This window comes from Chrysemys picta, chromosome 2, assembly GCF_011386835.1.
Source record: "Chrysemys picta bellii isolate R12L10 chromosome 2, ASM1138683v2, whole genome shotgun sequence".
Lineage (NCBI taxonomy): Eukaryota > Metazoa > Chordata > Testudines > Emydidae > Chrysemys > Chrysemys picta.
Window position 1 is genome coordinate 57,677,221 of NC_088792.1, and position 17,498 is coordinate 57,694,718.

General features: G+C 40.6%; 1 protein-coding gene across 1 annotated transcript; it reads right to left on the minus strand.

Moving 5' to 3' along the window:
* Positions 1-6,110: 6,110 nt before the first annotated feature.
* On the minus strand, positions 6,111-13,967 carry AGR2 (anterior gradient 2, protein disulphide isomerase family member). The gene is made up of 8 exons (XM_005306658.4): positions 13,831-13,967; positions 11,942-12,082; positions 11,526-11,589; positions 11,245-11,297; positions 10,637-10,710; positions 10,121-10,184; positions 7,330-7,413; positions 6,111-6,428 (listed from the first exon to the last, which is right to left on the minus strand). Exons 2-8 carry the CDS (start codon positions 12,072-12,074, stop codon positions 6,379-6,381), a joined length of 522 nt encoding a protein of 173 aa, XP_005306715.1. The 5' UTR covers positions 12,075-12,082; positions 13,831-13,967; the 3' UTR covers positions 6,111-6,378.
* Between the last annotated feature and the right edge of the window lie 3,531 nt (positions 13,968-17,498).

Below are 17,498 nucleotides of genomic sequence, written 5' to 3' on the forward strand. Positions count from 1 at the left end.
TGCTCTCTAAAACTTCAGGAGAAATCACTGTCCTTGACGAAGTTGTTCATATGCTAAAATAGACTACACATTATAGACAACTGATACACTACACTGCAGACACATGATTAGAAGACATAATCTTTGAGGTGGATGATGTGTTTTTTAGCATGCACTCTTCTCTGAATTATGATTAAATGTTGTCATGTCTTCAATGAAGGATTTCAATAGAGCTGCCCCTCTTGGCTGAAATTCCTCCTCTTCTCCTTGTATGACACTCAACAAGAAAAACTGTGAAGATGCCCCAAAACAATATTTAGGAGAGCAGCTACAGAAGAGCGCAGTCAGCACAGGTTGGAGAGTATGAGGAAACAGGTATAATGTAGGTTGGGGTGGGATTTTGAAGGGCCTTCACTGAATAGGAGATAACTGAACTTAGTATAGTAAGCAGGTGCTCAGGTACAGAGGTGATGAGACCCATATAGGCATCTGTATGCTCAGTTTTCTCTAAACTGAGATTGCATAAGGATATCTAGGGGGAGATTTGAGATGGGACAGAATGGAGAAGCATTAAGAACTTCATGTACAGAGCTGCAGAGAAATTGTTATTTTGCAGTATACAAGGTTTTTTTTTTTTATTCATTCTACAGAACCCAGCACTGTGGCTACATATCCTTGAGTGCTGCCTGACATTTTATCTATTAGCTCAGATGTGTGTGTGTGTGGGGGGGGGGGGGTGCATGCGCATACTTAAAGGCAAACCTCTCTTTTTAGAAAGCACTCCAGTAACAAGGTGGAAACAGTTGTTTCTCACTCAGGCATTGGCACCCTGACAGAAGGTGGAAACAAGTGGCTTTGGGAGTCCTATTATGCAAAAGCAGCATTATAAGTTAATAAGATACTGTCAAGAAGTGCTTACAATCTAAGGGTCAGTTTACACTAGGAAAATGGTTGGCAGCAAAGCCCTCTTTCAGCTGGTACTAAGCTGTTTTTGGCTTAGCTACAGCAATAGCACAACCATTTTAATAGCCATCAGCTGACTCCCCTCTGAAGTGCTGTTTTGCAGCAACAGGTTAATTTCCTTATGTGGCCAGACTCCATATTTTAGAGAGAACATAACTAGTAATAAATGAGAGGAATGCTGGGAATGTGAAGGTTACAGTAAAATTATGTAGTTGCTCCCATTTGTGATAGAATTGTAAAAAACATTCTTAAAGCACTACCATGAAGTAATGTTGCTTGCTCCTGGTTGTATTCTTCCATAACTGTGGTGACTGAAACCCTGTAATGAAGGTTTCCTGAGAGACTAGCAATTTGTCAAATCATGAGACTTTATCACAAGACTTGCAATATTTGGTGGTGGTTTATTTTTTGTGGGTTTTTTTTATTATTGAAGCTCCTGTAATTACAAGAGAATCTCTTCATTATAGAAACTTTTTTTATATCTCTGGTGGGTGTGGAGGAAAGTCTGAAAACTAGGGCTATCAAAAAATTAAAAATATTATGATTGTGCTGTTAAACAATAGAATACCATTTACTTAAATATTTTTGGATGTTTTCTACATTTTCAAATATATTGATTTCTGTTATACAGAATACAAAGCATACAGTGCTCACTTTATATTTATTTTTGATTACAAATAGTTGCACTGTAAAAAAAAAAAAAAAAAAACAAGAGAAATAGTATTTCAATTCACCTAATTCAAATACTGTAGTGCAATCTCTTTATCCTGAAAGTTGAACTTACAAATGTAGAATTTACCAAAAAAACTGCATTCAAAAATAAAACAGTGTAGAACTTTAGAGCCTAGGCTACAAGTCCACTCAGTCCTACATCTTGTTCAGCCAATTGCTAAGACAAACAAGTTTGTTTACATATGCAGGAGATAATGCTGCTGGCTTCTTGTTTACAAGGTCACCTGTTATGGTTGCTTTAAGGGGGTGTGGGAGTTTGTGTTCCCCTAAACAAAAACTGGCCAGCTCTAGAATCATCTTAACATGGCTCCACCTGCTCATATCAGTTATGCATCTCTGCCTCCCCTATAATTAAAATTCCAGCCACCTCCAATGTGTACAAAGTCATCACTCACACTTCCTCTATGAAAATGTATCTCACTGGTGCACAATTGCTTTGTGTTGCTGAGGTGGGAGTTAAGAGTAATATGGTAGATACTGTGCTACTACCCATGTCAGAAGTATAGGACTAGGGTACTGTCACTGAATATTTTGCTTTGAGGGGCTTGTGTAGGTGGTGTCATGGCTCCAGGGGCATGCCCCCACAGCCCAGTCTCTAGACTGTTGTGAGGCAATTTAACAATGAGATTCCATATACTTTATGCTTTCTGTATTCTGACTAAGTCCACACATTGCCCATCTTGGGAGTTCTTGGCTCTCACTCCAGTGCAGATACCTATCTAGAACTACCTCCTGAGACCTTGCACTCCAAGTATCTAGTCCCTTTGTCCAGTACTGACCTCTCAGTCTTCCTCCCCTGTAGCTTAAACACACATTCTCCCAGAACTCTGGGTGTGATGGGTCCTCAGGTTAACATCTTCAAAGGCATGAGAGGTATAGCAACACAGACTTTGCATAGTATTTGAAACCACCATTGCTCTTTACTTAATTGCATGAGAAATACATACTTTTCCCTGCCTTGGTTTCCTCAATATTCCAGCACATTCTCTGGGCTAGAGTCAGAGACCTCTGGGGCTATTCAGGGTCAGTTTGTTACAGTGCATGACCCATCTTCTGAAAGATGGAGCCTTCTTGGACTTCAGCTGGTCAGTGCCCTTCCTCTCTCCTACCCAAAGTTTCCTGTTCCAGTGAATCCCTTGAGTTGTATATGCTCCTCCAACAGCACCTGCTTCTTTTTTTCTCCTGCTGGTAATTTTCCATTCCCCAACTGCCAGCCCCTTACAGGAAAGCTGAAGGAGATGGCATCTCCCAGCTCCAACAATACCCTCAGCATACTTATTGTTTGGTCAAAGAGCAGTCGTTAAGGTTAACATGTCCCTCCCTTGTATCTAGTCTGGGAGATATACACTTGAATTCTTGTCAGCAATGATGGATACATACAGGGGTTCCATGAAACAAGAATTTTCATAACAAATCAGGTTCACACATACAGAATGGGAAGAGACTGTCTAGGAAGGAATACAGCAGAAAGGGATCTAGGGGTTATAGTTGACCACAAGCTAAATATGAGTCAATAGTGTGATGCTGTTGCAAAAAAAGCAAACATGATTCTGGGATGTATTAACAGGTGTGTTGTGAGCAAGACACGAGAAGTCATTCTTCCGCTCTACTCTGCGCTGGTTAGGCCTCAACTGAAGTATTGTGTCCAGTTCTGGGCCTCACATTTCAAGAACAATGTGGAGAAATTGGAGAGGGTCCAGAGAAGAGCAACAAGAATGATTAAAGGTCTTGAGAACATGACCTATGAAGGAAGGCTGAAAGAATTGGGTTTGTTTAGTTAGGGTTACCATACGTCCAGATTTTCTGGTGCCCCGGGGCCTGAGCCGAGCTGGAACCGCTGGGGCCGGGGCGGGCTGGAGCTGGCGCGCTCGGCTGGAACTGGGGCTCGCGCCCCAGGGCCCGAGCCGGAGCCGCTCGGCCAGGGGGCCGGACTGGGCCGCACTTCCTCACGCCCCAGCTTACCTGCTGCCTGTCTCCCTGTTTCAGGCTTCCTACGAACATTTGATTTGCGGGAAGCAGGGGAGGGGGCAGAGTTGGGGCCGGGACTTTGGGAAAGGGGTGGAGTTGGGGTGGGGCCGGAGCAGGGAAGGGGGCAGAGTTGGGGCAGGGCCCCCTTGGAATGTCCTATTTTTGTTATTTTAAAAAATGGTAACCCTAGTTTAGTTTGGAAAAGAGAAGACTAAGGGGACATGATAGCAGTTTTCAGGTATCTAAAAGGGTGTCATAAGGAGGAGGGAGAAAATGTGTTCACCTTAGCCTCTAAGGATAGAACAAGAAGCAATGGGCTTAAACTGCAGCAAGGGAGGTTTAGGTTGGACATTAGGAAAAAGTTCCTAACTGTCAGGATCAGGGCCAGCTCTAGGCACCAGCAAAGCAAGCAGTTGCTTGGGGCAGCAAAATTTGCAAGGGGGCAAGAATCCAACATGGGAGCTGAGAACCAACAGGGGCCCTGGGAGCTGTAGTTCCTTGGTTAGCTCCCTTCCTATAGAGCTGACCCTGGAGCAGGGAAAGAACTACATTTCCCAGCATTCCCTCAGCCCCAATTAACAGGAAAGGGAGGGGGAAGGAGTGTGGAACTGAAACCTCATGCTGCAGCTTGCTGTGAATGGTAGGGACAGAGCCAGCTCTAGGTTTTTTGCTGCCCCCACCCCAGCCCTGGGCTCCCCCCACAGCCCCGTGTTGCCCCAGCCCTGGACTCTCCCCCGCCCACAGCCCCTGCTGCCCCAGCTCTGGCCCCCACCTTCACCCCCCTGCTGCTCCAGCCCTGGGCTCTCCCCCCACCCGCATCTCCTACCACCCCAGCCCTGGGCTCTCCCCCAAAGAAAGAATTGGGTGGACTAAATGGACAGTGCACCTCTCTATCTGAAGCCTAGCAAGGGAGGTACATGGATCCCACTCGAATTTAAAATGAAAAATAAAGGAGGGGAGGCTCTACTAGGACCTGGGCAGCTTTAGAGACAGTACCAGGCACGTAGGAGGATTTACGCTTCTGAGCCATGGAAGCAGAAATTGATTTTTCTTTTCCAGATTTAGCTAATATTCAGAAAGGGAATCTAGCACCTGCCTTCCAGATTTGAACATCCTCAAAATTCAGGCATGCTCAAGCTCAATTTGGGCAGCTGTTACTTCATTTCTCTCAAATCAAATATATTGATCCACTGTAACTTGCTGTAGAAAAAGTAGAATAAATTGAGCAAGAAATGCTTCCCAGTGGTTATTAGGACTGGAATTGCTATTTTCAACAGCCATTGCTTTTTTTTTTTTGGTTTTATTTGTTTAAAAGGAAGACAGTGATATTGCATTGGCAAATTCCCCATAGAAACAAAGAATGGAACAAAAGGATAATAAAGGCACCTCAACTTTTCCTCATTTATGTAGGACAGTCTTATATGCATCCAGATATCCTTCAATCACACAAGCTGAAAATTGTTCCACTTTACTGCAGATTTGTAACCATATGGGAACCAATCCTGTCTGTGTTCTGTGCACATCCAAAATTCCTGCTGAATGACCCGCCTTGGGAGCGAGTTACCAGTGACCCAGGGCTGGGGCTGTAGGAGGGTGCAGTTGGGGGGTGGGGGTAGAGGGGGGCAGCCAAAAATTTTTTTGCTTGGGGCAGAAAAAACCTAGAGCCGGCCCTGGTCAGGGTGGTTAAAACACTGGACTAAACTGCCTAGGGAGGTTGTGGAATCTCCATCTCTGGAGATATTTAAGAGTAGGTTAGATAAATGTCTATCAGGGATGGTCTAGACAGTATTTGGTCCTGCCATGAGGGCAGGGGACTGGACGCAATGACCTCCCGAGGTCCCTTTCAGTCCTTGAATCTATGAAAATTAGAATTCATAGTTGTACTGATAGAGGCCCCAGCTGTCAGACTGGTGTTCCTCTTACTAAAAGAGTTAATATAAAATTTCTGAAGACAGGTAAATAATTTTCATGTTCAGCATTAACAAGTATAATTTTATACTATTTTTTAATTTTAAGTAATAGATGTGGAAATAACTTCTGGGTTAGTATTAATTAAATTTACTATGAAGCTATTGCAAATACTATCAAGCAACTGTTTCTCTTACTATCTTAGACATTTTACAATAACTTCCTTAGAATTTGAGAGAGGTGGTCAAATCAGTATTGCGAGCTGCTGCTGTTCTTCCCTATCCTTGCAATACACTTGACAACAACCACCAACTTTTAAAGAAAATTAATGTTTAAACTAGGAAATACACTCAACAGGAGCCTGAGGAATAAGAATCTTATATGGCTGTTAAAACTAACGATGAAGAAGCCTCCCTGGCTTTCAAGTCTTAATCTGTTTTAGCATCTGGATGTTACAGTGGGGAAGTTAAAACCTCTTTTGCAGCCTTTTATAACAAAGCAGCCTCTCTTTTGTTAATGTTGGATGACTATTTGAATACACTGAGTAAGGCCACATAAAGTAAGACAACATAATGCATTTATTTCTTTAAAAAATCATGGTTTACAGTTGAAGAATACAGTGTTCTGTATGCTTTTTTTAAAAAGCAACCAGTACTTAAAATCCCATCCAGTATAAAAGTGTTAACAAAAAACCATACAGTTAGTTATGCATATAAACCAGTGCTATGCATTTCTAAAAATCAACCTAAAAAGTTTTCACTGATGCCAGCGAGTAGAGCAGAGTGGGAAGATCAGACATCTTGGCTGCATATGGGCTTTTCCGCTGCCTTATAATTCAGTCTTCAGCAGTTTCAGAGCTTTCTGCATATTTGAATACACTAGAAATGAAACATTAAGAACTGTTACATTTCTGCAGTTATACGGCTAGTGACAAATTACTTTAGAGAAAGTGCTGTTACAAGCTCCCTTATTGTACTAACTCTTCATCCATCATACATTTTATAGTCTCTTCCAAGACTTGTAAACAGTCCTGACCATGTTTTAAATTACAGTTTCTGGAGAAGCTACCCTACTAATATGATTTCTAAAGAGGAGTGGGGGGAGTCCAGTCATTCCACACAATTTAATTGCTCTTGACCTGTGAGGGGATCTCTCATTCACACACAGTGTATTTCCATTACAATGCTGGGTTCCTCTTCTGCTGCAAGATACTATAACTCCCATTAACTTTAATAGGATTCTTATCCTGTGGCCCCCAAAGGCTCTTAGAGCACCAGTGTTCCACCTATCATGCAAAGTGAGTGCCAAAGAATTATGCAACTTCCTGCAAAAATGCATTATCTTCCTTCCAAACAGGTGGAATTTTAATGCTCTAGAACCATACTGCTGGTCTTTCAGGATCAATTATGTGAAAATAATTTTAAATGTCCCTTTATATTAAATTTCTTGTTACAGCTGCTGTCTTAACCCATTTTATATATATGAACTATCGAAAAATGAGCTGTAGTTTTTATGAGCCCGATTCTGGCACCTTTATACTGTAAACGATCCTATAGATTTCCCTTGCAATTACTCATACGGTAAGGCACAGCTGAGTGTGAGGGTGTCAGAGTTGGACTCTAAATAAGCAAGGTCATGAAGAACGTAATTAGGTCTGGCTATTAAATCATGTTTCAACCAATATTAAGTAAAACAGGTCTAGCATTTCTCACTGCTCTTTGAGAAGACATTCATCTGTTCTAAATGTATGCGCAAGCTTCTGTTGGGAAATATACTTACACAATGAAATATCTGAAGGCTCATATGCATAGAGACGGTTTGAGTATCTTCCAGTAATATCTGCTCTAACTGTCAGGGAGGGATCTGGAAAGAGGAAAGGAAAAGCAGTGGCAGAAATTAATTTTAAAATAGTCTACAACATTAATATATACACAGTATAGCTAAGCAGGTCAAAAAAGAATTTGAAGAGGAACAAGAAAAGACAAAAACCAAACAGCAAATTTTGTTTTCTTTTTTGAGTACATCAGAAGTAGGAAGTCTGCCAAATCAGTGGAGCCACTGCACTATTGAGGTGCTAACAGAGCACTCAAGGAAGATAAGGCCATTGCAGAGAAGCTAAACGAATACTTTGCATTGGACTTCACTACAGAGGGTCTGAGGGAGATTTCTACACTAGAGCCATTCTTTTTAGGTGACAGAGCTGAGGAACTGACCCAGCTTGAGGTCTCTATAGAGGAGCTTTTGGAACAAATTGATAAGTTAAACAGTAATGTCATTAGGACCAGATGGTATTCACCCAAGAATTCTGAAGCAACTCAAATATGACAAAGATTACAGACCACAGGTAGTAGTTTTGCAATCATTTAAATCAGCCTCTGCACCAGTTGATTGGCACATATCTAATGCAGTGTCAATTCAAAAAACAAAATGAACACAGTTACAGAGGTGATCCATTCAATTACTAAAGTTAAGCTTACTGGCTTGTACCAGGCAAATTGGTTGAAACTATCGTAAAGAACAGAAGTATCAGTATGTTGGGGATGATTTAGTTGGTGTTGGTCCTGCTTTGAGCAGGGGGTTGGACTAGATGACCTCCTGAGGTCTCTTCCAACTCTAATCTTCTATGACTTTTGTAAAGGGAAATCATGCCCCACCAATCTATTAGAATTCTTTGAGGGGAGGTTCAAAGATGCAGACAAGGGTGATCCAGTGGACTTTCAGAAAGCCTTTAACAAGGTCCTTCACCAAAGGCTCTTAAGTAAAGTAGGCATCCATGGGATAAGAGGGAAGGTCCTCTCATGGATCAGTAACTGGATAAAATATAGGAATAAATGATCAGTTTTCACAGTGGAAAGAGGTAAATAGTGGGGTCCCTCAAGGATCTGTCCTGGGACCTGTAATGTTCAATGTATTCATAAGGGACCTGGAAAAAGGGTTAAATAGTGAGGTGGCAAAGTTTTCCCATGATACAAAATTTCTTAAGATGGCGTCCAGAGCTTGCTATTAAGAATTACAAAGGAATCTCAAAAATTGGGTGACTGGGCAACAAAATGGCACAAGAAATTCAATAAGTGCAAAGTAATGCTCATTGGAAAACAAACAACTATATATAGAAATTGATGGGGGTCTAAATTAGTGTTACCACTCAAGAAAGATCTTGGTGTCATCATGGATAGTTCTGTGGAAACATCTGCTTAATGTGCAGTGGCAAATCAAAAAAGTTAACAATACAGGCACTATTAGGAAAGGGGTAGATAGGATATTCTCTGTCCTTCCACTGTATAAATCCATGGTATGCTCACACCTCGAATACGGTGTACAGTTTTGGTCCCCCATTGCAGAAGTATATGTATTAGAATTGGGAAAAAAAGTACAGAGAAGGGCAACAAAAATGATTAGGGGTATGGGAAAAAAAAACTTCCATCTGAGAAGAGATTACAAAGATGGATTCTTCACCTTAGAAAAGAGATGACTAAGGAGGGATATGATAGAGGTCTATAAAATCATGAATGGTGTAGAGAAAGTGAATAAGGAAGTGTTATTTACTCCTTCACATAACACAAGAACCAGAGGCACCCAATTAAATTAATAGGCAGCAGCAATTAAAACATACATAAGGAAGTACTTCTTCACACAATACATAGTCAACCCGTGGAACTTTTTGCCAGGGGGTGTTGTGAAGGTCAAACGTATAACTGGGTTCAAACAGGAATTAGAGAAGTTCATGGCTATTAGCCAAGATGGTCAGGGATGCATCCCCATGCTCTGGATGTCTCTGAACCTCTGACTGCTAGAAGCTGGGACAGGATGACAGAGGATGGATAATTTGCTAAATTACCCTGTTCTGTTCTTTCCCTTTGAAGCATCTGGCACCAGCCACTGTTGGGTGACAGGATACTGGGCTAAATGGACCATTGATCTGACCCAGTATGGCTGTTCTTATGTTCTTAAAAAGTCTATACCTTTACTTGCTGCATATGTACATATAGGAAGATGGAGTATGTTGTTCCAATAGCTGATACTTCATGTTTTCTAAATGACATGAATAAAACCCCAGTGTTTCTGAAACACGATCAGGTAAATTCAGTTCTGAATAGTGCAGTTGCCCAATTTACACCACTTCATTACATGATACTTGAATTACCCTGATGTGCATTATTACAAATATTAATAGTTATGAAGAGACACATGGTCCTTTAGTCCCCTTACTTTGGTCAACAGAAAGAAATAAATTTTCTCAACATGATCCACATGCAAGCCCATCCCAGAACCGGCAAAGGCCCTTTTGAGGTTAGGGAGGGAGATTATTATTATTAAAATATATTTATTACTACATAAGCCTTCCCCCCCAGCCCAAATAAGACTCACACACTGCTGCCTAATCCCAGTTTTGTTTTGTCACATTCGTTCCAGCAAAACAAAATGAAAGATTCTATTCTTCTCTTGGTATTAACCCCTGTTAACAATGCAGAGCGTTCCTTGTTTGTATCATGCTGGGGGACCCAGCCTCTATGGCTTCAAAATGGATATCTTCCTTGGAGGCTGTGTCATTAAAACCAACAGTACTCACCTATAAACAGAACTCTAGGAACATACTGGCCATCAGGTGAAAGATGTTTGTCAGTTGTTTCATACTGGAACAAAAGTGATAAGGTTCTAAGTCAAGATTGCTGCAGATCATGTTGTATAAAAAGCACAAACAGAACATTTTCTTTCTACTTGATAATTTCTTGGCTATCAAACTGAACATGTAGTTTGAAGTTTTAAAGTTTGAGAAATACACTAACCAAAGAACATGGTAAAACTGCAGATGTCATATTTAACAATGTTTTTATTTATTTTAAATAAATCTTATACTGTAGTGTATATCTTCTTGTAATAGCTATAGAATATACTGTATTTATCGTTAAATCTATCCCGTTGTAGCACCAGACAGTTCTAGTCATATCTGGTTAAACTGATGCACAATATTTGTCTTAGTCAAAGAAGCCATAATTAATGATATATGTTTACTGCTTCCAACCACTGTCATGAGTAGAGCTAGTTGAAATTTTAAGTTTTGATAAAATGTAACTGGAGAACTTACAACAAGATTCAGAAGAACAAACTTTTCAGCCAATTTCTGTATTTCTTTGTGTTCAGCAAATACTTTCTTCAGTGCTACAATTAATAAATGTGAAACAATTGTTACAAATAATAAATAAAATACAAACTTGGGGAAAGAGGGGAAATCACACACATTTGCCAAGAAATGATATAGGAAAAGATTCCGATATGATTTGTGGGCTCTCCAAAGTTAGGAGATTTTAGCATGTCCAGCTGAAAGAATTAAAATGGAGAGTTTTAAGCCTGTGTGTGCGTGATATCTAGAACAGAGCTGAAGTAACAAATAGAAATGGCATAAGTCTGTTCCCCTCCCTCCTCCAAATTCAAACTCCTTCAAATTTCTGTGAGATTTGGATTTGAATTTTATCCAAACCCACCACATTATTTTAGTTCTGCCTTTCAGTCCAACTCAGACAAGTCTAGTTTGCGTGTCAGGTCCTGATCCTTCAGATGGACCTTGATGCCCACAGAGAACTCTAATGAAGTGAGTGGAGTATGCCACTGAATTAGAGAGCACGGTTGTATTTTAGCAGTATTTGAATTCATAAGGTAGAAAATAAGATGACTTTATGTTCAAAGCTATGTTACCTTGACTGTGTGGGCAGTCCTCTAAATGGTGGATAATCATCAGGGGCTTGTTGCTGAAATGGAAGAAGACACCTCATTTTAGACTCTCCTTATTGACAACCTTAAAGCCACTGCTGATGAGGGAGATCATCTCAGACTGTAAAGGACAATTAACGAAAGCACAGATTTCTAACGGTTGTCAGAGTTCTTTCCCTAATGCCAAAGGCATCGGGTAAATCAGATAACACTAGATGGCGCCATTGAAACCTGTGGCCAGGATAGAAAAAAAAATGTTGTTTTACCCGGTCTTGGCTCTGAACAACGCTTCTTCATAGGTCTGAGTCCAGATAAGATTATCACCCCACCCTAAAGAAAAATGACATACAATTACCTTTAAAAAGTTGTTAGCAATGAGAAGATTATATCTAGGCTTGAAATATGAAGTAAAGGATACTAAGAAGTACTTTGAGAGAATATGCTGCCAAAAAGGGTATTGTAATTGAATGAAGATGAAATCTCTTCTGGGGGAAAATGTACTGGGGGGGGGGCGGTATATTTAGAGGCCAGAGAAAAAAATATTTGTGACTATATAGGCAGGGGAAAGGACAAGGACTGCAGGCCAGAGCTATTTAAAAATGTAATAGGATTTAACGGTAGCAGATTGAGGGGTGAAAGACTTTCATGGAGCTAGGATTGGGAGAATGAACCAAGTTTTTACCTCTGGAGAGAGTTTGAGGCAGTTTTGGTTTGGTCTCTTTTACTTCTTTTGTATCCCTTTTGCCATCGTTCTTAGCCAGAGCATAAGAGACAGCAACAAGCAGCAGGAACACAGATATACAACTCTTCTCCATGGCTAGTGCTGAAAAGATAACAAACCCTTAGAATTCTGGCAGTTTCTCAGAATGCCAACCAGGAAATTGCTCATCAGGATCATACAGTACATGAGGCTTCAGTGTATAAATGGCTAAGTAACAACTATGAAGCTGGGCTGAGTCACTGCTAGACTTAACCACTCTTGCTAGTTTGCATGTTCAAGTATGTAATGAATAAGTAGTAAAGTTTCTTTAGCAAACAAATTATTAATAAATCAATCTATCATCTCCCAAAATCTTTAAAAGTTATTTGCGGCCACTTTTAAATATGCCCGTCCCATCTCAATGCAGTCATCCTAGATACTCTCTCTGATGCTAGTTCTTTCTGTTTTTCTTGATGGTGGCTTTACATACATTGAATTCATTTAATAAGACACATGAGATTCAACAATTAGATAACTTCTATAGTACCATTATTTAATGGTCTAAAGGCACTTGCAAATATGAATAAGTGTCTTAGATATTATAAAACATTTATAACAGAAGTTGATCCAATAAAAGATATCACCTCACTTACCTAATTACTGTGGTAATGAATTTTTTATAAATGAGAGAGACAAAGTATCTCCCAACATCCATGTGAGGGAGGTCAGTTTAGAAGGGCTTACTCCATTTCTCAGACAGAGAAACTGAGGTACAGAGGGGCAAAGTTACTTACCTCAGGGATCTCAGAGTGGCAGAGCCAGGGTTTGAACACAGATTAGAACAGAGGATTTCTTTCAAAATGCAATGTATCAGTGTAAGGGATGCTTTACTACTGAAATCTCTTCCTGAGCCTGACTCAGGGAGTGAGGATGGAGCCTGGAAAGTTTGATCAAAAGTTCCTTGATCTTTTAAATAATCCTACCAAGACTTAGTACTCTTACTCTGTGAGATTCAAATCTGCTCTGTAAATTCTCATCTGAGTGCTAGGATAGCATGGGGAGGTGTACTACAGAAAACTTAAGATAAACAGATAGGTAATCCAGAACATACATAGGAAAATCAAAATGGATGCATGAGCTTCAGCCGGTATATTTTAAATGCAGGCTGCAAAAGTGAAAGCATGGTGAGGCTGCCTCTTTCCAGGGCTTTGGAGGAAACCACATGAGGGGGGCTTGTTAAGAGGAGTTAGAATGTCTGGTAAATCACCCTTTGCTGCTCTAATGCCCAATAGACTCTGGCTCTCTGCTCAGTCATGGCCTCAACAGCATAGAAAAAGCAACAAGAAATGTTTTTTGGAAATAGGCTGATGTTTAGATTAGAGAAAAAAAAAAGTCTCCTTAGAGGGGAGGAAATCTAGTAAAGCTTCATTAGGAAGCCCAGTGGAGATTCAGAGCAGATGAGACAGTTTAGTTAGATCATTATGTAGGAAATATTGCTTTAAAAAAAAAAAAAAAAAAAAAGGGGGGGGGGGACTGGTCAAACAGGAAATCAAAGAGCAAACAAATCTCAGCTTGCTGGCTGATACAGAATTGAAAGCAATGACCAACCAGCATTAAACCTACTCCTTAAAGCATCATCTGTACAAAGCTAGATATTGCCATGGTAAGCTCCAAGGGGAAAATAAAGTTTCTGGTTCTTTTAATTGAAGAGACAGTATTATTCCACCTGTCCCCTTTATGGCAATCTATATACTTTAAGTTGCCTTTTTCTTCCCTTTCCATTTCTCACCTGCTACAGTAATAAGTAACTTGAGTCCAAAGCTCACTGGATTCTAACAGGTGCATTTCTAAGCAAGAGCTCATAGCCTTACCTTGTTTATCCTCCCACTTGTCAGAGGAGCTGGGCAAGTGTTCCAAGTTTCAGTCTGAACGGCAAAGTCTCAGTAATACCTATTTATGCACCTTGGCACACCTCAACTCCACCCACAAGTTAGGTATTTGAATACTACACCCTGTGAGCTAACCTTTCTATTTTTTCAAAGAAAATTACATTCAGGGTTAATTTTTTAATCAAATAATTTTACCCTTTCATAGCAATTACCCCATGCAAAATACATTTTAATACAGAGACACTTATATGGCTTTTTGGGTGGTTTTAAAAAGGTATTTTAAAATGTGGGCAAACAGCCAAGTCCAGGTAAGCTTAAATCAAGATTCCTGATTTGCCTGAAGGCTGATTTGTCTTTGTGTGATTGGATGGAAGTTTTAGCCTGCAGCAGGGTTCTTTTCTTCCTTTGAGAAAGTCAAAATGATGATTCAGAACTTTAGGTTTCCATCACTGTGGTAATTAAGAGATCATTTACTGTGCATGCTGTAGTCTAAGGCAGAGCATTGATTTTTTTGGTTTTTTAAACCTAAATCAAATAGGAACATTTACAATGAAACTTATTTTAGTGGGCAGCTATACAGACTCTGTAAACCATCACATTATTTGGGAACCTTAAAAACAAACACAGTTTAAAATCTGCTATTTTAAATATAGCTCTGATTCATGTCCTATGTAACAAAGTAATTCTATATTTATTTTAATTATGCCATAAAAATCCATGATTTTATATTTGATATACGTGCAATACAGTGCAACATTTAGGAAAAGTATAGAATCATTTGCCTACAAGACAGCCATCCATGGTGTTTGCGCTATATAATTTACAGAGCAAAATACATTGTGTTCTTGATCTGGGCAACATATTTTGAAACTACAGTACATGCCATTTGAGGCCCCCTTAGTACATTTTGGTTTTCAGACATATTTTAAGGGACCCAGAATAATGGCCATCTCTGGTAGGGAAAGTTTAGCACTATCTAGAAAGGGAAATGAAACCCGTCAGATATAGATGTCAAATTCATTACAATTTCATGTATCTGCTAGTGAAAAGCAATTTCCAAATGCATTTAGACAGAGTGTATTTAAGAGAAAATACTGCTTTACCCTAATACACCACTTTTTATTTTTAGCTTTCCCAACATTTTGTAAAAGGTAACTAGGAAAATGCTGAGCACAGATAAGATGATGATCTCATTTGACTGTAATTATTACATTTCTTATTAATGTAGTTCAGCACTTTGATTTGTAATGTAATTTTATGAACTGGATGTTGGATGTGTGATAAACAAGAAATCTAAGCATTCAAGGAGGTCAAGATTTTTTTAAACTCCATATCAAAGTACTTTATGCTATCTTTATGCATAGACTGATTATAAGTAAATGCAATGAGAGACAGAAAGTAATAATGTAATGAGTGTTTTACCTGAGAGGACTTTGCTCCTGTGCTTCTCCCATAGGATGCAGAACTATATCATACAGATGGCCACTGTAGCATCTGTCTAAATTAAATCTCCTCTAAGCCAAGATTTTCAGAAATGGGTGTCTAAAATTAGGCTCCTAAATCCACATTTAGGCTCCTGAAGTCAATGGGAGCCACTGGGTGCTAAACACATTTGAAAATCAGGTCACTTCTTCAGATACCTAAATGTGGCTCTGGGAGCCTAATTTTAGGCATCCCTTTCTGAAATCTTTGCCTTATGTCAGTCAGTATCTAGACTTTCCAAATATGAATTCAGTGTGTGTTTGCTAATCTCTTCCCTAAACTGTACCCAGCAGCCTTTAGTAACATAGGTAATATTTTAATTCTCACATCTATTTCCCAGCAGACATTGCTACAGTCTACAAATACAAATATGGCTGTCAGGAGAGACCACATTTCCCAGTAAACTTACTTCCTGGAATCTCAAAGAGAGGCTAGCTGGAAAGTTCCCTGAGCCTGTCTTGTTCCTCACTAATGAAGGGAGAGGGGAGTTCCAGCCCACCCTTCTCGTGGAGCTCCAGCCTTTAGGCTCTAAAACTGGAGCCAACAGTGTGAATTATGTTATAAACTCTAGATTGCTTATCTCAGACCTCATTCTCCGCCTTGGTGATTATGTTCCTTGTCCTGTAGGAATTGTTTCATGAAAAACTGGAACAGCATATCACTGGTCTAGGTGGCTTTCCTTTATTCACCATAAAGAGCTTGTTACACTCTATGAGAGTTAATGTTTAACTGTTTCAGGTACAATAACTGATCACTTGATTATTCCTTTGACTTCCATTGCTTGTGAAGGGCTTGACACTCCCTTATTTCATATTGTTAAATAGCAATCCTTGTATTTTTGAATGTTTTTTTCTTGTAAGTCTTCTAAACAATTTTATTTAAGAGCTCAGATAAAATGGGGCCACTGCCCTTTTCTTAGTGTTTCTTACAAAGAGTTTTTATTTTTTCCATGGAATTTGGGTGCAGAATAGAAAATGCATTTAGGAGTGTACTTATAGATTCAGCCCCTTCTTTCCCTAAGAACATATTCAATATATGCTCCTAAGGTTGGTGAGTTCTAGATCTGTGAGCTACTTTACAATAAATAGCACAACTAAATGGGAGGAATAAAACAAAATGCTACATGTACATTATAAATGAATTGAGCTCAAACCCCAAAACTGCCAAATTTCAGAGCCAACAATTTTCCAGTGATAAAAATAGTAAAGCAGATTTTGAGATTAGCTAAGTGGAATTAGGGCCGGACAGTATGAGGTGCTGAGTGACTCCAATACCCATTGACTTTAATTGGCCATGCTCTGATTTACACCAGCTGAGGATCTGACCCTCTGTCTTAAATACTAATAATATATACTCCTGGGGGAATTCTGCGCCACTGCACATGTGCAGAATTTATGTCACCTGGAGATTTCTTTGCTTCCCCACAGAAAAATGACTTTATGACAGGGAAACAAAGAGAAGCTACAAAAGAGTGGTCAGGCAAGCCTCCCCAGCATATGTTTCGGGTGCCCAGGGCAGCTAGCAGAGAGGTACATCACAGTGGGGCAGAAGGCGGGACTGGGGAAGACCCGGCTGGTGTCTCCTACCTTGCACTGGGCTCAGCTGCTAGTTGCAACTGGGCTGGGGAGGACGGGATTTCCTCTTCTCCTGCACGGCATCTGGGGCTGTGTCAGACCCACCCCCAGATTTCTTCTCCAGCTGTAGAAAGCTCTGCTAATTCCCCCACCCCCACACACTTCCTGCACCCATCGCTCCTCAGCTGCAGGGGCAGGGGGTCACTGTACAAGGAGCTGCTCCCCCATCCACCCAACCCCCATGCATCCAGACCCCCTCATAGACAGACCCTCCCACAGAGCCTCACTCCCTGAATCCAGAACCCCCCCCCGATGAGCCCTACTCCCCCTGCACCTGGACCACCCTGATGAGCCACCCGCACCCAGATACCCACCTTACTGAGCCCCAACCAGCTGCACCTGGATCTCCACACCACTGAGCCCCACTCTGCCAGCAGCCTGACCCCCGCACCGAGCCCTCCACACCCAATCCCCCGCTGAGCTCTATCCCCCACAAACCCAGACCATCCTGCTGCTGAGCCCCAACCACCTTCACCTGGACCCCCCTGCAGAGTACCATCACCATTGCACCCAGAACCCCCCAACAAGCCCCTG